This window comes from Cricetulus griseus, chromosome 6, assembly GCF_003668045.3.
Source record: "Cricetulus griseus strain 17A/GY chromosome 6, alternate assembly CriGri-PICRH-1.0, whole genome shotgun sequence".
In the NCBI taxonomy this organism is placed as follows: Eukaryota; Metazoa; Chordata; class Mammalia; order Rodentia; family Cricetidae; genus Cricetulus; species Cricetulus griseus.
The window spans coordinates 43,995,416-44,017,918 of NC_048599.1; the positions used below are offsets into that span (position 1 = coordinate 43,995,416).

Here is a 22,503-nt window from a genome sequence, read left to right on the forward strand (position 1 = left end):
TGGGTTACCTTGTGATATCCTTGACCCCTTTGGCTCATACAATCCTTCCCTCTGTTCAGCAAGATTCTCCAAACTCCCCCCAATGTTTGGCTGTGGGTCCCTGCATTTGTTCCCATCAGTTACCGGATGAAAGCTCTCTGATGACAATTGGTGTAGTCAACAATCCATGAGCATAGTAGAGTATAGTTAGGCATCATTATGTTGACATTTTTTCCCTCTAATTGTGTTTGGTTCTATCTTGTGTCTCTGGGCCATTCAGCATCTGGGTCCTAGCACTCCAGGCATAAATTTAGATCTTATTGCTTTGTAATATATTCTTTTAGCTTGCATACAATCTCAAGTGTCTTAGTTGAGGGTCTTTTGTTTTGTTTTGTTTTTTCTTTTTTTTTGTGGCTTTTTGAGACAGGGTTTCTCTGTGTAGCTTTGGAGCCTGTCCTGGAACTCGCTTTGTAGACCAGGCTGGCCTCAAACTGACAGAGATCCACCTGTCTCTACCTCCCGATTGGTGGGACTAAAGGCGTGCACCGTCACCACCCAGCTTAGTTGGATTTTTATTGCTGTGAAAAAACACTGTGACCACAGCAACTCTAATAAAGAAAACATTTAATTGAAGTGGCTTGCTTTTAGTTTCAGAGGTCCAGTCCATTTTTATCATGATGGGAAACATGGCAGCATGTAGGCAGACATGGTGCTGGTGCTGAGAGTCTTGCATCTTGACTTAGAGGCAACAGTAAGTTATCACATTGAGTAAAGCTTGAGAAAAGAGACCTCATAGCCTGCCCCCACAGTGACACACTTCCTCCAACAAAACCACACCTCCTAATAGTGCCACTCCATTTGGGGGCCATTTTTTTTTTTCAGACTACCACACCAAGTAATAAATAATCCAGAAAATTCTAGGGTAACGCCTGAAACATACGGTTGTGTGTGTCAGTGATTAGAAAGTATTAGAAAGTGAAAGTGACTAAAGTTTTTTTTCCCTTAAGTTAGAAGATAATAAATGAATGTAATTTAGTAATTCCAGTGATGTTTATTCATATGATCATGACAGCAGTCTGAGGATGCTTTTTCTCAGCACTTGGGTACTTGAGTTACTTAAATTTTAACTGTTTTTGTTTATGCTTTTCCTAGGTTTGAGCGGCCGCTTCTTTGTCACCACTCTCCCAGCATTTTTTCAGTAAGCTTTATTCATTTTATGATCTTATGAAGATTAGAATTCAGCACTGTGAGGGGATAGGTCAAGTAAGTGGTGGTGAACTGTGCTAATGAGAGGTGAAGGGAAAGTGGCAGAAAAATGTTCCATTGTCATAGACTTGGGGGTCATTCAGGATACAGGCCAAGCAGGCTCAATAGAGTCATGGGAACAGGACTCCCATTTTCACACAGTAGTGCATTAGGAATGAAGACAACAAAAGGGAATGTGTAGACTCTTCTGTGACTCCTATCTGGGCTGAGAATGTGAGAAAAGGAAGGCTTAGAGGTGGATGTGAGGTGTGTACTTTGGTGTTGATCATTAGCTTAGAGACTTGGAGGACATCAGTTTGGAAATGTGGATGCATTATTTGTTAATGTGATAACATAGTTATTTTGCTAGAAGAAATAAAAATAATTGGTTGTAAACACGCTGGTGAGTTGGCTGATTAAATATTGCTGGAAATTTAGCTTGTAGTTACAGATCATACAGTGATGAAAGAGAATATTTAATGCTTTGAGTTTTAGAATTCCCCATTTATGTTAGGTTAGAATTAATAACACATGCCCTCTTGTTTATGTCTGGCTACAGTTTTTTTGCATTAATTTAAAATTAAAGCAGAGTTTATATGTGTGATCAATAGTTATTTTGATCATTATTACATAATACCTATCTTGATTTATCTAATTTCTACTTGATTTTATAACCTATAGTGCAAAAGATGGGATATTCCGCCGTTATCGTGGTCCAGGAATCTATGAAGACTTACAGAATTACATCTTAGAGAAGAAATGGCAATCAGTTGAGCCTCTGACTGGCTGGAAGTCTCCAGCTTCTCTAACGTAAGTTATCAATAAAGTCCTATATGTAAAGTAATAGGTTCATGTTAGTGTGAAGACCTTACAAGTTTAGACTTTTCTTCATATTCCTTTCTCTTATCTAGACTGACTATGCCTGTGTTTGGTCTACCTAATGTTTCTGATTTTGTGACCCACATGTACTGCAAGTGGTTTTCGTGTAGTGGGAATTGAATGGCTATTTTGGAGGGACGTTTTAACAGAAAACTGCTCCTCCAGCTTTTGCAGCATGCCATGCCAACTGTTTCCTCTTTATCAATGTATTGACTGCTGGCTGCCATTAACTGGAAGGACAGATGTTTCCTTAATTACTGACCACTCGAGGATTCTTGTATTTTACATTGAAAATATAATTGGCCGTGTTTTTTGCTATTGGCACTATGTTTTGGGGGATAGCTTTGATAATATTTTGTAAGGTAGATAAGGCTGAACTGTAATAACTCATTGCACATTTGGCTTTAATTTTGAATGGCCATATCAGTAAGTAGTTTTATTTTGCAAATACAGATGTAAGAAATGCCCTTATTACCTACCATAGGAGCAATGTAATCTAATATTTCATCTAATACATGCACCTGTGTTAGTGCCCAGGCAATATGGAGCTTATCCTAAAAGTAGCTCACCTCTGGCATTTCATTCTTGAAATAACTGAATACTGATTTTTATGCTAGATATTGTTCTAGGAGCCAGGTATTCATGACTTCATTAGACAAGCTTGCTGTCTCCACTCCCTTTGTTTGGTAACTTAAAGCGAGTAAGACAGATTGCAAAACAAACTAGAGAGATCATTTGGATAGAGCTGTTAAAAGCAACAATATATATACATATTATATATATTGGACTGGAAAAACTTGGGTCTTGGACCTACCTTGCGGAAGTGTTAAGAGAGGTTGCTTTGAAGGAAAATTGGGTGGGATTTTCACGATAGGAGAAACTGTGGCCCAGATAAGACTAGGGCTACCATAATCACAGGGTGACTGTACCCTACACAGAAGTCTCAATTTGGGAAAGAGCTTTATTGAGTGTTCATGGAGCAGTATAGTGTCATAGTGGAGCACTGTGAAAGGAAGGAACAGAGCCTAAGTTGAATAAACGGTAGGCTGAAGATAGATTGTACAGGACCTGTGACCATAGTCAGCAGGGGATTTTTTTTTTTTTTATATAAAAGTACATGCTAAAAGAAATTGACTCTTATGAGGAGAGGTTAGAAAAGACAAGAATATGTAAGGAGAGAAAAGCTAGAAGGTTTTCACGGTATCCAGTCAGTCTAAGAAAAGCAGCTTGTACCAGGGTATCAGTGGTGGAGATGGAAAAAAAAATTGAGTAGATATGAAGTTAATTTTGAAGATAGAATTGGTCAACATGAGGAGGAACATTTACAAGAAGACGCTCTCTGGGATTCCTGTTAAATACTTCATGGACCTTGTTATCGCCTACATCAAGATTCTGGTAGACAGCCAAAACAAAACAAAATAAAACAAAAAACAAACAAAAAACTCACCACCACTACAAAAAAACAAAACAAATGAAAGAAAGAGGCCATAAGTTTCAGAGGAAGTAAGGGTGGCATTTTATGGATTGGAGAGAAGGAAGGGAAGGGGGAAGTGATGCAATTAGATTTTAATGAAAATATTAAAAAGAAGAAACTCTGTGAGATAGCTTAGGGATGTTAAAAATCAAGATCATGGCTTTCAGTCAACATTCTTCTAGCACGAAGGGGAAGAGATTCATGAGCCCCACCCAGAACTGAGCTATGATGTTGCTGGATCTGAAGGAGTCAGTTTTCCTTAAGGGTGTGACTCCTGGTGAGTGTAACACACTCCAGTGGATGGCCCTGCACCCAGAAGTATATGGCTAGCACAAATGGGAGTTGATGGGTTATAAGAAAAGAAAAGAGAAAGACATGAAGCAAGGGGACAGCAGAGAGATGGGATGGATCTAGTAAGACTTGGGGGTGAATATGATCAAAATTTATTTTGTTCAATACTCAAAGAATTAATTAAAATATTAAAAAGGAAAAAGATTGTTAGCCTTGTTAGAGGTTTAGACTTTGCAAAGCTATAAGCTGAGTGTGTCTAGGTGGTTTGTATGGAGAGCTAATGAACATAATTGTAGAAAACTTTAGAGTTTAAGCCTTAGAATGAAAGGGAACATCTAAGAAGTAAAAGAATAGTGTCTTTGTCATAAATCTATGACCCACCTCAAAGTTAAGAAGTTCAGTACTTATTTGTAAAATAAAGTTTGATAAACTTAGAAACCTTTTGACATATATATTAATAGTAATAAACTGAATTTGTATTTATTATTCTAAACTGGAAACTAAGTGAATAAAAAGAGATAAAACGTGAATTATTTTTAACTGTGTTATACATATGTAATGTATGCAGGGTACTAGGATATAAACAAGAATGCATAGAGATTTATATTTGGAATTGAAAAACAATTATAAAATGCATATATCAAAGCTTTCAGGAGAATTCTGCCATCAGGGATTGACTCTCTTTAGCACCATCAAATGTTTGATAAATTGCTAATGCTTATCAATTTGGGGAACAGGCATGAAGGACTTTTTTCTACATTTTCCATTAAAATAAACTTTTACTTGGAAACAATAACAAAAAAGAAAAAGAAGTTAAGTAATAGGCAAGTCATTAAAAGAAAAATTGAGGACCAGTGAGATTACACAGGAAGTAAAGATACTTGTCAACAAGCTTGATGATCTGAGTTTGATCTCAGGTTCCCACCTAGTGGAAGGAGAGCATTGACTCAGCAAGTTTTCCTGTGACCACAACATGTAGCCCAGCTTTGTATTTACGCATACAATAAGTGCATGTAATTAACATTAATAAAGAAAATTGAAAAATTAGTGCCAGTAAGGAAAAGCAAGGGTGAAACATTTTTTAGAAACTAAATAAAAGATGCTAATGAAATAAACAGTAGTTACTTGTGTCCCATGATGCCAGGAGGCACAGAAAGATACACTGGAAAGGACATAGACTACAGCAGGGTGACATTGTTAGCATTGTCAAATGATTACAGTGTAGCCAGATTTAAATAGTTTCAGGACATACTACTGAAGAAACTGCAAGACAAATTTCTCTTTAGAAAATTTGTTCTGAAGCTTGAGAGCCATGTGAGGAGCGGAGTTGCTCACTTCAAAAGATGGAGGTGAGTGTGACTTCATGCTAAAGAGACTGATGGGGAGAGGTAGGATAATTGCTAATGCAGGAAGAAGGGATGGCAGAATCATGTCATCAACAGGACAGAGGGTTAAGATCCAAGTCACAGACTGATAAATTGGCCTATGTTAGATCAGGTAGACTTTGCTGTTGCTACAAGGTGATATGGTATATACATCAGACTCAAACTTGGTGGTAGGAAGATGAGAGTGATTGCATAATGGCTTCTGATTTCACATTGTTGGTGCTTGTTGAGGGAGGATGTGTAGGACTGAAAGAAAGGAAAAAGCAAATGAGCAACTACGGCAGTTACATCCTGAAAGAGATTGGACAGTGTTGAGTGTTCACTTGTAGAAGTCACCAGGATATGTTGTCTTTCTACATAGTTTGTTCATAGTTATAGATTTTTGTATGATGAAGGGATAAGGGGCCAAGGATTTGAAATATGTTTACAGCACAGTGGTCCAGAAAATGACCATGAAGTCTCGCCTTTTGGAGAATTGAAGTGAATGGATGAGAGAGAGCAAGGAGTATAGGCTCAGTGAAGTTATGGCCCTGGCATGAGCTTTGCTTGGTTTTGACTGTGTGTGACCAGAGCTCTTCCTTTCTTTCTTAGAATGTCTGGAATGGCTGGTCTTTTTAGCATCTCTGGCAAGATTTGGGTGAGTACTTTTAAACATTACTAAATTTGAAGGTAGATTTTTTTTTAAAGGATAGAACATAGCTTTTAAATAATAGGAAAAAGAAAATTTACAAGTACTTTTATAATTCTGCTTTCCTTGAGCCATGAAACTATTCTCATTTTTGGTTCATCATAGTGATATGTGTTTATAGAAAAATGTAATTTGAAGAGGTACCCATAGCAACTATCTTAGAGTCATAATTTTATTAGATTGGTGATGAGGTCCTTATAAAAGCAAAAAGGCTTATGTGATGTGGTTTTATTTTGTCTCATTTTTCCCTTGGAAAATCTCTTTATAGATCAAAGATTGTCTAGGCAGGCATGAAAGTCATTTTGAGTGTCTGGAAGCAGCAAACTGTAGCTTGAGAGGAGTGTGGTTTTATAAACAAAGCTTTCTTTAAGCAGCCATGCTTATAGTGTCTGCTGTTTCTTGACTAGGTTGCACTGCAGTAATGGAGTTGTATAGCTGTTACATAAACCAGGAGTTGTCCCCACTAGTGTAAAACACTCCATGTTGTATGTGCTTGTATAGTGACACATAGTCACTTCAGTGTCAGAACAATTATTTAGGCCAAATGTTTACTTATTTCTTAGTTTTAATATGTCATTAGCCTTTAATATATCTATTTCTTTCTCTGTAGAAGAAAATTAATACCCTAGATTTATCATGTATTTGTTTGAATTACTTGCTTCCTGGTTCTAAATAACAGTGCTTTAAAATTCTGTAGCAGCTCCTCTCTCTCTCTCTCTCTCTCTCTCTCTCTCTCTCTCTCTCTCTCCTCTGTGTGTGTGTGTGTGTGTGTGTGTGTGTATGTGTGTGTGAGAGAGAGAGAGAGAGAAAGAGAGAGAGAGAGAGAGAGAGAGAGAGAGAGAGAGAGAGAGAGAGAGAGATCTCCTGTGATCTAGATGGGGATGTCTCTTCTCTCATTTTTTCTTCCATTTACTACAATATCCAGAGATGTTCATAGCAAGCTATGGTGAGATGATGTACAACCATAAGGTCCCTTTCTTGAAGCCTGCAGGAGGCTGTTAGATTAGGTCTTGTAGATATTCAGAGACAGATTGTAAAAGGAGACAAGAAGCTTGGCTACCACTGAAGAAGACTTGCTGGCTGCTCTCATGGAAGAAAGATATTAAGGGGATTCTGGAATGTATGTGAAAGGGATCATGGGCTTCTTCCTGAATTCCTCATAAGTACACCTCCTCTGATATACTAATAGGGGTTGGGTTAGCTCCAAACCCTAAGACTTTGTCTGCCAGGGCTACTGAAGCTTTGACTGAGACCATGCACTACTAGATGCAACTGTTTAGATGTCTAGAGTTCATGGAGGCCTTGATCTGACCACTCAGAAATGACCTTATTTCTTTTATATAATGATTATTTCACTTTGTTCCTTCATGCAAATTTATGTGTAGCAAATAGCAAATCTGTATTTTGCAAAATAGTTCTAATTTAGTCATCTGGTAAATTACTTAATATAGATAAAGTTCAGGATAATCAGTTGACATTTTAAAATATTTTCAGTAAAATAGTAATATACTTTTATGTAATGAAAACATAACAATGAGCAAGTATCAGTATTTTGATCTGAGGAAACATGGTTAAGCAAACAGAAACGTAAAAATCTAAAGCTAAACTGGTTCTCTTGTAATTGACTACCTATGTAGTTTCATATGCCACAACTCCAATCTTTCATAAGGGTCTTTGAAGCTATTGTTAATGCAAAGTAAACATATGGGATTTTATGTCTGTGGCTATAAAAACAATTGCATTTATTTTAGTCTTCAGTAATTATTTAGTCATTAGTCTTCAGTATTAATTACTTAAGAAAACCACAGTAATGTAGAATCTTTTTAGAAGTTCAAATAGATCCCTTGAAGGATAAGCTTATACAAGAAATTTGAAGTGAAACTTACTAAAATAAGATAATGCTTTCAAATACTAAGCAGTGTTGGACCCAGAATGCAGTGATTAAGAGGCAAATAACTTTTTTTTGTACTTAAAAACTCACTTAGAAAGTTTCTTAAGTGTTTTAATCATTTGTTTTGGAGAAAAGGTATATGATACAGCCCAGAAGTACTTAAACTTCACATCCACAATTTGTTCATTCCAGCCTCATGAGTAAGGTAAAGCAGCAGGTATTCATAAAGCAAGTTCAAAAATATATCCATGAGTCAGCCCAGAGACTGAGTGACCTTTAGTGTCCTCTGTCTCGTGGCATACTTCAAGGCTTAAGCCCAGTAATGACAATGAGTCACCAAGCAAAGCATAAACTGTTCCATACACATTTTTTTTTTTTACCTGAAGTCAGAGCTGAATAATACCTCTTAAAACAGTAAAAGTTGGAAACTGCCTCCCTCCCAAAACAACTTTAGGAAGGAAGGATTTATTTCACTTCCCAGTTCCACTGCAGCGTAGGCTGGCAACTAGGGCTCTAGCAGTGATTGTGGGCTTTCCAGCCAGTGACATTGTAGAGGTGAAGAGAAAAACTGATATAATGGGGTGGGGGATGGTTAGTCTGGGTAGAGGAGGGACTGTGGGGAGGAATAACTTAGCACTAAAGACCTTTTGAAAAACGCCTTGTGGAAACCTACTGTGGAAGCATCCTAAAATATATGTTCATGCATATGAAAAAAGAGTTTAAATTGAGTTAGTTACCCTAAAAGAAGGAGACCATACCCTAGTAAGAACCATATTTGAACAAAGAAAAACCCAGTTACCTCCCTTTGAGTTGTTGGCCAGTGGGATCCCATAGACCTGCAACATACATGCTATTGTCATTGCTTTTGGTTATTCTCCAAAATTTGATGATAAGGCCCTACTGCTGAAGACACCACAGACTTGAGTCACAAAACATGGAGAATTCATCTCTATTGGCTGGCTTTCATCGAACAGAAAGGTGATATGCATGCCACTGGAGGAGAAAATTCATTGTCTGTCTTACCCGGCTATATACTTTGTGAACTACAATAGTGACTATTCTGGTTATATATATATCCACTGGTGGGATAGTGCCACCAGTGTTGTGGGAAAAACCAACTGCTTCCTGATTCAATTTAAGGCCTGCTCCTTGATATAGATCCCCATACCTGGCAGTATTATTGGGGCCAAGAACCTGTGGATAGGTATGTCATTGGCCCTAGGAGAGAACTTATTGCTATTGTTCTGCTAAAGGGCACAGTGTTAAAATAAGTCCTAATAGTTTATTGCTGTATCCAATATTAGTACATCTCTCAATCCTTATGAGAATCTTCTTGCAGTGGATGGCAGTTAACACAAAGACTCACAACTAGTCAGTGTGTAGACAATAGAAGGTTATGGAGTACTTAGCCCTAAATGGGACATATCTAACATATCCCTCTTGGGGATCATTGAGGAAGAGGGGACCAAAAGATGTGAGAGCTAGCAGTGATATCTGACTATAAGGAAACAGTGTTTTCCAGACACAGTAGGGAAATTGCCCATATTGACAGACAATAGCTGTGACTACATGCATAGAGCTTGGGCAAGCTCAAACCAGACAAAATCTCAGTATGCAGGGTGAGAGGCTACATACCAGGGCAGGTCCCACATCCAAAATAATTTGGGTAACAAATTTTACTTTATTTTATTTTTATTTTTAGAAGACAGAATGATAAAAGAAACCAGGTTGGGTGGGTAGGTAGGTGAGGGTAGCCCTGAAGGGTATTGAGGGAGAGGTGTTGAATATGCCCAAAATATATTGTGTAAAATTCTCAAAGAATTAGTAAAAATATTATAGGGGGGGTATTAGTACTGAGGCCAGGCTCAAACTTTTAAGCCTACCCTTTTTGACCTACTTTCATCAACCATGCCTCTTCCCTTAAAGTTTTACAGCCACTGAAAACAGTGCCATCAGGTGTGTGCCAAGTATTCATAATATATGTGCCTGTGGGGGACATTTCTCATTCAAGCCATAATACTGTGCTTCTGGTCACCATATGGCAGAAAACATACAAGCCCTACTTTAAAAGTCCTCAAAGTTACAATTCAATAGTCTCTTCTAAGATTCAGGGCAATCTCTTAGCATGAGCTATAAAGTAAAAATCCAAGTACGAATATTTAGCATATGGTAAGGCATTCTCTAAGTGGTACAATGGTGGCATGGCAAGGAAAGATTTGATCACAGTGAGGCAAATTCAGCAGGACAACCACCACACCTGTCAACTCTAGTTCCTGCATTTGGTACGCACACTATCTGGGCTGACATTATCTGGGCTCCCATACTGTGAGCCTAGAACATACATAGTCTCTCTCTTGGGTTGTTCACTATATACCCACACTTTCCTTGGCTGATGCCCCACATTTCTTACACCCTCAACAATCCAGGATCTCCCTGTCCACTTAGTTTTCACCTTCATGGCTTTGCACAAATAGCCTCTTAGGGCCTCCTTGCAGAGAATCCATATTATCTGGCATTGGCAGCTTTCTGAGACTCTGGCCTCTGTGATCCTTTCATGCTTTTGCATAGTGTATACCCATAAAACCATCAGTATGTGGATTCTGCTGCCAGCTATATCAGCAAGAGATGCAGCCTATGTGGTGAGTTCCTGAATTGTTGGATTGTACTGGTCATTAACAATTTTTTTGTTTGTTTGTTTACATGCTTCTCATTTATAACAGGCCAGATTAAAAATATTTAATTTCTTAGCATAACCAAAAAATCTAATAAGAATGACTTAGATTTCGAGAATTATAAAATTAAAGTAGAAACTTGGACTTGGGTCTCTCTCTCTCTCTCTCTCTCTCTCTCTCTCTCTCTCTCTCTCTCTCTCTGTGTGTGTGTGTGTGTGTGTGTGTGTGTGTGTGTGGTGTGTTCTGGGAAGATCATTTAGTAATTGTTTCTGTGGGCTGCTAATGTCTAACTTGGAGCCTTTTAATCCTGTACCTAGTAGTTGATTGGATTGTAGTTCATGATCTAAAACAGTATGACTTATCATGAGAAAGTATGGGCCCAGCATGTCTACCTCTAGACTTTAATTATAAATGAACAGTCATTATCTGTAATTCACACATTGTTTAACATTAGGAAAAGTAAGTGTGGAGACATTTTAAATGGTTCATACTCCAAGGCATCACTTAGCTTTACACAAAAACTGATAAGGGCCCAAGGTTTCACTTTTTAATAAGTCATGTTAGGATTAAATATGGAGGAATAGGTAATGATTTGGCTAAGGATCTTAGAAAACCTTCTGTAATAGAAGAAAGAACTGTCAAAGCAATTTGACCAGACCTCAATCAAGATCTTGAGTTCTAAAGCATGTCTTACTGAATATGATTTTAATAATTTCTGTTTTTAATGCAATCAAGCTTGACTTGTTCATTAGTAATCATTGAGTATAAACTTGAGGCACATATGTGGTGAGACAGCTTGTAGAGTAGAGTTACAGCTGGATAATCCTGCACTGTAAGTAAACATTTTATTTCCCTTTTGATTGCAGCACCTTCACAACTATTTCACAGTGACTCTCGGAATTCCTGCATGGTGTTCTTACGTCTTTTTCGTCATTGCCACTTTGGTGTTTGGACTGTTCATGGGTCTGGTAAGATGTCAGTCTTTTTTTTTTCTTTTCCTTGAAACAGAGGATATCATGTAAAATTAAAAGGTGGCCATGAAAGGAAAAACACATAAATACCATTTTGTGTTATTTAAATAGTTAATTTGCTTGTTGGTTGCAATGGTAATATGTAGTAAATTGGAAAATTATTAATTATCATCCTCTAGTCTTAACTCTAAAATATTCTGAAGATTAATGCTGCCAAGAATATACACAGTGATCAATGGAAAAATGAATACTGTGCTTGAATGGGCAATCATTTTCCGAAACAACCAAGTTAGCTGTGATTTCACACAAAGCTCCTTGCTTTGTGCACCATGGTAAAGACAAAGAATGTCTCTAATAGGTTAGGTAAAACACAGTTTTCTTGTTCCTGTCTTCTGGTTGAATATCTAGTCCTGACCAGATTCTTATGCATACTTCTAGTCCACTGAAGTTGTGTTTTGGTAGATAATATACATAAAGGAACATAGTTACTACTGTAGAGAAAAAAATCAAAAATTTCAAAGTAAATTATTATGTCCTCTTTGGACATGAAAGTTTGTATCCATGGGTATTTCTGTATCTTCTTCTTAGGTATTAGTGAAAGTTGCAATAATACATTGACTTGCTTAATACAGAAGTTGCCATAAACGTTTTGTGATGCTTTGGGGGGAGGGTGGTAAATACTTTAAGTGTTTTACTTGGTGTCTCCCTGGTGGCACTCTTTTCCTAGAATTCTCATCAGGTAGCCCTCCTATACTTTCTGCCTGGCTACTGGTCAATCAGTGTTTTATTCTTCAACCAATATGAGAAACATATATTAACAGCATACAGAAGGACATCCCCTATCATCTCCTCTTTTCTGTCTACATAAAAAGAAAGGTTTTAACTTTAACATATTATAATTATATATTGTTATATATAATATAACAGTTATCAAACAAGAACTATAATTAACAATATTTAGTTCACTAACATTTGGCAAAATTTAAAGACAATATTCTGTCATATATCCTATCTTTGGAGTCTAAAGTTTTATATGTAACTTATCTTTTATCATAGCTAAGGAAAAACCATAACCATAACTATGTCTTCAACTCCATCAAAGACCTCAGAAGGATAATATATAAACTCTAAAATTGATAGAGACATCTCACTGCCTGGACAGTCACCAAAAGTTCTTCTGTAACATTGGGGATCCATCATCAGCCTGTAGGCCTAGAGTATCTGGCAGACTTCTCAGTGAAGCAGGAAATTTGAAACTGTCCCACTTGTATTGGCAGTTTGTCAGTCATTTTTCTCTGTGTCCTGCAGAATGTCTGGCAGACTCTTCCATAAAACAGAGACCCTAAAGGACTGTCCCATCTTGCTTTGGCAAGTTTAGCAGTCACTTTCCTGTGGGTCCTGCATGTCCAGTTTATACAGCATATAGTCAAACAGTCTAGGCAAGAGCAGTTTCTTGCCCAAGTGGCTACTATTTCCATGTAAAAGGCAAAGTCCATAACAGGTTTCTTCAATGCCCATCATCCTCTCTGACGTAATTGGTTTTGCCAAAGCAGTTGTGTCTCAGTCATGAAAAACCCTAATAAAACCATTTTAAATGCCATATTCTGTAGGTCTTTGAAGAATTTTGAAGAATACCTATCCATTTGAAATATATCTCTGCGTATCTAGAAAACCTAAGTTTTGACTATTATAGGTGACTATCTATAATCTGTATTTAATTATGCATTACATTTTTAAAAGAGCTGTATAAATGCAATACCTAAACAAGGGTAGAAATATACATATAACAAAATTAACCTTAAATTTTCATCAATAAACCAAAATTCATTCCTATGCAAAGTATATGTTTCTATATCATACTCCCTTTTTTTTTCTTTAGAAATAAATTAACTGTCATCATTAAGCATTTCTAACCAACCCCATTTAAATGAAAATAAACATTTATAAACAGTATTTGGAAATGTGGACATAGTTCTCTCCAAACTGCTTCCTGCTGTTTGGGGGAGCTGTCAATCCCAAGGGTATCCTTAGAAAACCCAGGAACCTGGCCAAATCCTGGCTGTAGTAGTCTGTAAGTCAGCTGTGTTGGATGTTGGATCACCTGGGCCACTGATTCAGGAAGTCTTGCTTGATTAAATCAAATTTTGTTTCTGTGGGAACAGAAACAAAACCTCTTTTCAAAAGTGACATGTCCTTAGACTTAAATTTCAAAGTCAAGGGATTTTTAAAATATGTAGGTTGTATTAATCCAACAGCATTTATAATCAGATGCCTTTTAGCAGCTATTGCTCTTTCCTCAGCAATCAAACAATTCAAAGACAACACAATAATACACAGTATGCAGACTGTGTATTTTCCATCTTTATGTGGCGTTTTTATTACTCTATTTCTTTTATTTTTATTTATTTCTTTATTTATTTCTTTTTGTTTGTTTTTTTTTTTTTTGAGACAGAGTTTCTCTGTGTAACTCTGGCTGTCCTAGAATTCACTCTGTAATTAGGCTGGCCTTGAAATCACAGCAATCCACCTGCCTCTGCCTCTCAAGTGCTGGGTTTAAAGTCATGTACCATCACACCGAGCTTCTCTATTTCTTTTTTAAGGACTTTATCTATCCTTTTTCTTTTCTCTCCCAAGCCTATGTATATTTTTAAATAAACTGTAGACCATTTAGAGGTTTTCTTCCTCTGAATCAGTCTTTTACTATGTATCTCTATCTTTTTCTGACCACATGATTCTTACCTGCTAAACGGCATGCTAAAATTAAAGTAGTAGCTGGACCCTCCCTATTCCTTGACTCTCTGAGAGTCTAGGCTTCATGGAGGAGTTTCTAGGTTCATGTCACCACCAAGAAGCATGCCACTGGCTGCTCATAAACACCACTTAATTGTTTGATAGTGTGATTTTTTCCACTAGTGCAGTCAGGAAACCTCTCTTAAAGGAGCCTCAAGCCTCTGCTTGCCTCCAGCAAAACAGAGACAACCCAAGAAAATGCTGCTACCAAGAAGCCATGCCTGCCTCTGTTCTTTTATTTTTAGAATCCCCTTTTAAGCTTTTGCCAGGTTTAAGGTAGAAATTCTTGCCCCACTTTGGGGATGCCATGTGTAGACAGAGGTTCTGTCCCACCTGGTCCCTTCAGCACAAAATTTTTTATTGCATTTTAAACAAATTAAAATAATACACTTTTTGAGAAGTTTTGTTAGTTATTATGTAGTTTCTTTAAAAATAAAAAAGATTTATTAAGTATTTGTTAAGTGTTCTGCCAGAAGAGGGCACCAAATCTCATTACAGGTGGTTGTGAGCCACTATGTGGCTGCTGGAAATTGAACTCAGGGCCCTTGGAAGAGCAGGCAGTGCTCTTAACTGCTGAGCCATCTCTCTAGCCCCCAACTATATAGTTTCTAAATATTTTATGGTAGAAATATTTGATGATTTTTGAAACCTCTAGATAAAAGAGTAGACTCTCTGTAAGGCTATTTATATTTTATAATGAAATTCGGCTCTCTAGCAAGGTCTTAAAAAATTCTAAAATGGCTGGTAATTGATATTATAGTAAAGTCACAGCATGATATAAAGACAGTAACTCCAGAAAACTGAAGGCTTGACCTCCTTCTTGACTGTTTTTTATACACACTATAGCATATCCTTGAGTTTGGCTTCTGATGTTAACTTTAGCAGTGGGTTGGAAAATGGCTGCCTATATGGATCATAATTTAGTTCCCAGCTATGTCTTGTTTTATTAATTTTATTGCTAGCTAACATGGCCCACTTGCCATGGTTTAATGGAATTTGACTGTACAGAAATAGAATGCTGGTTCTGTTCTTCTCCTGCCTTTTGTTTAGTACTAGTTTTTCTTTCTTTTGTTTTGTTTTTGTTTTTTAACCAATGTGTTTGTAAACTACATGAGTATGGGATCATTTAAGGGAAACAGTATGAGAAAGATCTTGGGTAAATCAAAGGTGAAGACATTACCAGTATAGGTGGATATGGGAAACCAGTGAAAACTCTGCTCAATTGAAAGAGTTTTAGATTCATGCCCATACATACAAGTTTGTTTGGAAAATTAGACTGAAATAATACTTAGGAGGGTTATCAAATGCTTGGTTAAAGATAGAAAAGACTTGACTAAAGCCTGGTCAAGTGATTGACTGATACACTGTGATTTCTGGATGCAAAATTGGGAAGATAACTTCAATAAAATAACCTATTAATAAATTTCCAAAAAAATAACATTTACCTTTCTGTTCATACTTTCTTTTCTATAGTTTTAAAGAATATTAAATTTGCTTTTAATGATCATTGTTTTGTCATATACTTTAAAAACTACAGCTTTTATTATTATACAATTTGAAATGGTCAAGTTCTTATTTCACTTTAAATTACCTGTTTCAGAATACCATTTTGTTATCTTCTATTATTATAGAAAAAGTATTTCACAGTTGTCTTTATATCTTACCTGCATAACAAATTGCTGCTTTGTATAGAACATTAAGATAAAGGGAAGATAATTCTGGACAGAGATCTTTTAGTCTGGTTCTGATTGGTGCGGGGAGCAGCTGCCCATATCCTCCCTAAACAATGAGACATATCTGCAAGGCTCTGAAGAGATTTTGGGTAGTCTTACAAACCAAATCAAAACTAAGTGGGTAGTTCAGAGAATAAATCTGAGATGATTTCCAGAACGGGGGAAGAAGTAGCTGAGTACTCAAAGGAAAACCTTGTGTTGCTTTGTTTGATCACTGGGTGCCTGTCCCCACGGAGGCTTTGTAACTTTGGCCTTTCTGATGAACAGCATCAGACTAAAGGTGAGACCTACAGGAGTGGAGTTTAGCACATTGGAACCTTTGCCGTTGTCTGGGGCTGAAAACATAGCCCAGGCTTGCAGCCCTGTGAAATTAGGCCTCTTCCCTCTTGGGAGTCTTCATGGAGTTGAATGGAAATAGCAGCCATTTTCAGAAGTGTCTAAAGTCATTGCTTCATATAAGTATGGCTGTAGTATTTATTATCTTTTTCCAAATTTTAAAAGGTAACTGAAACAAATTTGTTAGCTTGGTGTTCTTGATTGAAGCCTCCCGACAGTTAAACTATTTTATTATATGCTATTTTTCACATGGCTCTGTTTGAGGATCAGGTATATATTTTACAGCTTTCTTATATATGGGCATACCCTGGAGTACTCTTCAACTCAACTGTATCTTTCTGAAGGCTTTGGCCAGCTGCTAAGTGTCTGTCTAAGGATATCTGGTTATGGGACGCATATCTGATGTTTGAGGCTAGTTGGCAGTTTGTCTTATCTACTCATTGTGGAGTCATTTTGTTCCCTCCAGATCCTAGTGGTGATCTCAGAATGCTTCTATGTACCTCTTCCAAGAGTTTCATCTGAACGCTCTGGTGAGTCCAAGAAGTTCACATGGGTAGAGTTTTTAGAGTTTTGTGGTATTCTGTGGCTCTGCCTTTACCTTTCGCACCAATCACCTCTATTGAGTTCCTTAATGATGTATTCTCCATATAAATTTGAATAAAATTTACTTTCCTCTTAAAAATTAGAAAATAGTTCATATTGAAGATGGTATTTTCTTTTTGGGCTTGCTCCTGTCATTTTTCAGTGGACAACTTTTATTCTTGAATTGGAAGGAATGATTCCTAGAGGAACTCACATTCCTTGAGTCTGCAACAGCTTGTCACTATCTCAAGTCCTTTAACAACAGTTTGCCCAAATCTGCATTTATTGTATTTATTTCTGGGCCTAACTGGCTGTGAATTTGATGGCCTTTATTCTTAATGTAGAATTTTCTCAGGAGTTTAAATAAGGTCTTTAGTTCTTGAAGTTTTTAAGACTTCATAGATAGCTAGATAACATGTCCAACCTTCAGCATTATGGTGTAAGAAAGGAAGCCAGTGTATAAACTGCTGCAGTGTTCTCTGGCTTCAAGCCTAGCCCAAGCGATGTTATGTTGCTAAGGTTCATTCAGTAGCTATAACTATTCCCAACTCATATTTTATCCTCTTTACTTTGTGGTAAGAGGGGGCCTTTTCTTCCTGACTTTACCTCAAACTCTTGGGGAGAAGGACTCTGATTGGTTCAGCTTGTCTGAAATAGTTGCTATGACCAGTGAGTCACTGAGTCTTTTGCACTGTATATAATATATAGCACAAGCAAAACTTTGCCTTCCACTCCCAACTGCTCTGCCATCAATTCAGTGATGCTCCTGTAGGGAGATAATTAAATCTCCAGATGGGGCTAAGCTGCAACCAGAAAACCTGTTCATATGATACCATCACTTCTGGGGAGAAACCTCCTTATTTATCCATCGCTCGGTTAAACAGTGAGCTAATTACTAAATTGCCATTGTTTATTCAGAGGGTTTAGTTTTTCTTTCTCTCTTCTGTACATAGAGCAGGAGCAGAGGCCTGAGGAGGTACAAGGAGCTGAGCAGCTGCAGGATGCAGAGGAAGAAAAGGATGACTCAAATGAAGAAGAAAACAAAGACAGCCTTGTGGATGATGAGGAAGAGAAAGAGGACCTTGGCGATGAGGATGAAGCAGAGGAATACGAGGAAGAGGACAACCTGGCAGGCAGCATGGATGAGGAGAGAAGTGACACCAATGATCAAGGAGTACTGCAGGAAGGCAGTGTATCCCTGGAGGAACTTGAAGCTGATGAAGCTCACTCAGCTGACACACAGGAGGTGGTGGAAGACTCTTTGAGGCAGCGCAAAAGTCAGCATGCAAACAAGGGACCACAGGTTTCATGATGCCATCTCTGAAAATACAGGCCAGAAACATACATCTGCTTCCCTCTGGTCTGTACTTTAAGCCAAATCCTTAGTTTTTAACTTACTTTTTTTTTTTTCCTGAAAGAGCAATGTTCACTCTTAAAAGATGATCTCTGGTTCTGTGGTCACATGTTTGTTAACCTCTGTATCCTAAAGAGAGTCAGGAACAGCACTCAGCCACAATGGTACAAGGATCTCTGTGGGGATTTAGGTGGAAAAAGAGTTGATATTCTTGTGGGCCAAAGGGTCAACCAGAGGACTTCTCTCTGGTCCTCCATAATACTTTTAGAAATGAGACTGCTGGCCGGAAAAAGGTGAGAGCAAAGCTACATTACTCCTGAGTATCCTTGGAGTACAGAAAGAGTCTTCATTGTTAAGCATTTGTTTTTGTCATGTAAGAAACATTGGCTACCATACTCTTGTGGGTCTAGAAATTCTAGAGATCTGGCTATAGATACAACTTTTTAAAAAAAGAAGAAGAGGAGGAAGAGGAGAAGAACAAGAAGAAGAAGGAGGAGGAGGAGGAGGAGGAGGAGGAAGAGGAGGAGGGAGAGGAGGAGGGGGAGGAGGAGGGGGAGGAGGAGGAGGCAGTAGTTGGGGAGTCATTTGAACTCTCTTGGTCTCTGTTGTCTTTTATTTTTTCCTTTAATTTCTGTGACTTCTGCACTGTGGGACTGAGAACTACCACATTTCCTAATTGTTCTGTAGTGAGAGCAGCACACAGCAGGAGTCTGTCTCCATTACCCTTATTAGACTTAAAGCTGTAGGTAATAAATCATGGCTGATGAGGCTAAGACTGCCAAGGTTCTCAAAGCACATGCTGCAATTCAAAAGGTAGTAGGGGTTTCACAGGACAGGTGTAAACAAACCAAAAATGGTTTTGGTCAGCCTGTAGTACTTCCAGGATAACTTCTTCAAGGGTTCCTTTAGCCATGTTCTTTGTTTTTCTGAACCCCAAAGTGCTTTGTCTTGCCATTACAAGGTAATGTGAAGCTGACTTTAGGTCTGTGTTGTTTAGTTTCCATATCAAGGGGTTCTCTGCCTCTGGAACCACTTTAATAATAACTAGAAAGCATGTATGCTTGTTTTTTTACTGGTGTGCTTTTGGTGAAAATTGATGAAAGTTGGTATCAAGGGATGAAAGATTTGATTTTGTTTCCATCTCCCTTAATCCTCTAAAGAATTGTATTGTTATAAATTTCTCCCTATTCAATCTGGTGTCAGTATCAAGGAAAGCCAGCTTCTTTAAAAACATCTCTCCACCTCCTCTCCTACCCTTACATATATTAGAATAAACTCATAAAATTAGATTCCAGATATATGAAAAATGCCTAAAGTTAATCTTATACATAACCCTCGTGTTGAGTCAGAATAGTGACTACAGGTTTGTGAAATTCAAGATGTTTCTGTCATTTTAAGAAGGGATATGTAATATATTCCTGTGACTGTTTAGATAACCCTTTCTCTGCATTAACTGCTATCAGGAGGCTCAGTGGTAGCAGAGGTTCAGAATCTGCCCTCCAGTACTGCATGAGGCTGCTACAAACCTTGCACAAAGGCAGATTTTATTGTGACAATCCATTCTTTATAAATGTTATTATTTCATCTTTGTAACTTAGTTAGCTGTCAACCAAGGCTGAGGCCATCACAGAACTGAAGTGATGGGAGACCTTTCTGCCCTCCCTTTTTCCTGCCCTCTGACATCTTTACTCAAAAGAGCCGTGGTTCTGTGGTGGCTGTTATCTTCCTGCTAGAGCTGAGATGCAGCTTCTCTTCTGCCCATGCATTTCCTTCCCTTGTAATCAGATGCATGGAGTGCTCAAGAAATAAATCAAGCTCAGAGTAGTGGCAAGGGAAGGCTCCGTGTCTGTGCTCTGTGTAGTACCCCTCCCTCCTCTAAATTGAACTACTGAGTTTTACTGGGTTGTTTGGCTAGAGGGAAGGCTTGAAGAATTAATCTGCCTTGGCTTTTAGAAATGTTTCAAAACCAGTTTCTAATTGGACTCCTAATAGTACCTAATTGTTCCATGAGATAATATATTTCCTTTCTTAATAATACTTGCAATAAATAGGAGGGTGGGGAAAAAAGTCATTGAGAAGAGGGTCCAGTTCAATCAAATTATATTTATCTATAGGAATTATTTTTCCTAGCCTTTCCCCTTTTTAACATCCTGGCAAAAATTTGGTTTCTAGTAAATAGTCAAGTAAGTACTATTCTAATCTAATTTCTTTCCATTTGAAGACTTTAGGTTTATTTTCAATACTTAGTTGATATAAAATTAAAGGAGAAAAGTCAACTTAAAATTAGATCAGTATTTAATATACTTTATTTTTATGTACATAATAAATTTAATGCATAAGTTAAGTGCATGGAAATATGATTTTATATAGCAAAACTAACCATGCTTCTCCTCCACTGCCATATCTGCTATTGAACTGTAGAATACTATTTTCTGTATGTTAAAATAGGACGGATGGGGTAGTGGTAGTGAACAAGAGTGTACAGTGCATTGTGTACAGGTAGTTAGAGCAAGGTGCCTTGTTCTTTATTGGAAGAGATGAAAATTCCACTTACCTCTTTTTTTTAAAGTGTTTTTTCCTGTTTGCCTCCTTGACTGTTCTGAACCATGACAGATTGCTTGGACTCTCATGGAGGCAATGCAGAGATAACTTCAGTTTTTTTTTTTTTGTTTTTTTTTTGTTGTTGTTGTTGTCATCCTTCTGTTTGGAGGATAATATGTAACAGGTAAGGGATGGCTCATCCACTTCAGCCATTGAACAGCATGGCAGTCACTGCAGTCTCATTTGTACACAGGACCTGTGCCTGATATCTATAATACCTAGTGCAATGGAAGACAAACAAGCTTGGGACAGTTGAGAAGGCCACATACTTACTTTTTAGGTCCAAACCCCTGGCTGATAATTAAGGTATTGTCACATGGTTTGAGTGAATGTAAGCTTAAATAAGTGCCACGTGTAACATCTTTTGGGGAGGTAACTAAAATGCTAGTTAAGGAATCTCTACCATGTGGCATTTTGTAAGATGGGGAACAGTACAGTCCAAAGGGAAGTTTTAAAGTATTGAAAAGGGTGAATGATATTTCTGCATAAAACCCTAAGCCTGAAGTGAGAGAAAGAGGGGAGATTGGTGCTTTTGTTGGTGTGTGCAGGTTTTCTGTGTTCTTTAATGTCCTGCTGCTATTTCTGTCAGTACTGACTAGCCTGTCTGATCTATCAACTGTTTGGAAAGTATTTGTGTAAGTCTTGTGCCAACAGCGACTCTCCCAGTATTGTATCTCTTTACCTCATTCTTGCACTTGATCCACTTGGGATTGTAGTTTGTCTGACAGCAGCCAAAGTGGAGTCTGATGGAACCTGCTAGGTCAGTTCTTTGAGCAACTGCCCAAAGCAGGAGGTTCAACTGAGAAACCCTGGACAGCTTCATCCTAGCACATGAACCTCAGAGGCATATTCTTTAAAGTGTGTAGACTGTGATGCTGTTCACATGTGGCTCTGACTTGTTTCTAATGTGATTGAATTTCATTTGTTTCTAGACAGCTTTATAGAAATGCAATTTTTATACTTAAAAACTGTTCATTTGTAAGTCAATGCATTATAAAATGGTTGTGTTTATTCTTTGTATTAGTTTTGATTATTTATCGCAGTGTATTTATTTTTCTTTACCTATGTATTCTGTGCTCTTTCAAATAGATGTGTAGCAACTGAAATGAGGTATCATTGTATCATTTCAAGTACTACATTGCCTGCATTACAAATGCTCTGATCAGGGAATTGTACATAACCCTGAGCCTACAGACTGCCAGTTGATTGTCAAGTTCCATTTGTGTCAAAACCAATTAATGGTAGTGATGACCAAGTGCAACAGAATGTGTACTGCTTTTTCATATAAATATTTTCACACAAAAAGTATTTGTGGAGGCAGTTGAAAATATTACTTTGTTAAGAAAACAATTTTCTTCTGTTTTTTTTTCTCTGACTTCATTCTCTCCTCTCCTACCCGAATTCAGTAAAATCCCTGTCATGTGCTCAAGATCAAAGACGTAAGGGCTTCTCAACACAACCCAGCTCACTGTACTGTCTGTAGGAGCTCAGTGCACTTGCTATGGTCAGGGATGGTGCATTTAGTAAATGACTCTGCTGTTCCTTCAAGATGCTGGAATTACACAGTCTCCTAGGACTTACAGAAGACTATCTCAACTTGCCTGTTCCCACCACTGTAGCAATCAAAAAGCA

The 22,503-nt window shown here is 37.7% G+C and overlaps 1 protein-coding gene across 1 annotated transcript in view; it reads left to right on the forward strand.

Annotated features, from left to right (window-relative positions):
• The window catches only part of Tmx4 (thioredoxin related transmembrane protein 4), a 32,113-nt gene extending 13,427 nt beyond the window's left edge, over positions 1 to 18,686 (forward strand). The window contains exons 3-8 of the mRNA XM_027421692.2: positions 1,132 to 1,177; positions 1,906 to 2,034; positions 5,845 to 5,890; positions 11,371 to 11,472; positions 16,801 to 16,864; positions 17,870 to 18,686. Of these exons, the coding sequence (XP_027277493.1) occupies positions 1,132 to 1,177; positions 1,906 to 2,034; positions 5,845 to 5,890; positions 11,371 to 11,472; positions 16,801 to 16,864; positions 17,870 to 18,228 (746 nt within the window). The 3' untranslated portion in view covers positions 18,229 to 18,686. The remainder of the gene's footprint in view (positions 1 to 1,131; positions 1,178 to 1,905; positions 2,035 to 5,844; positions 5,891 to 11,370; positions 11,473 to 16,800; positions 16,865 to 17,869) is intronic.
• The last annotated feature ends 3,817 nt before the right edge of the window (positions 18,687 to 22,503 follow it).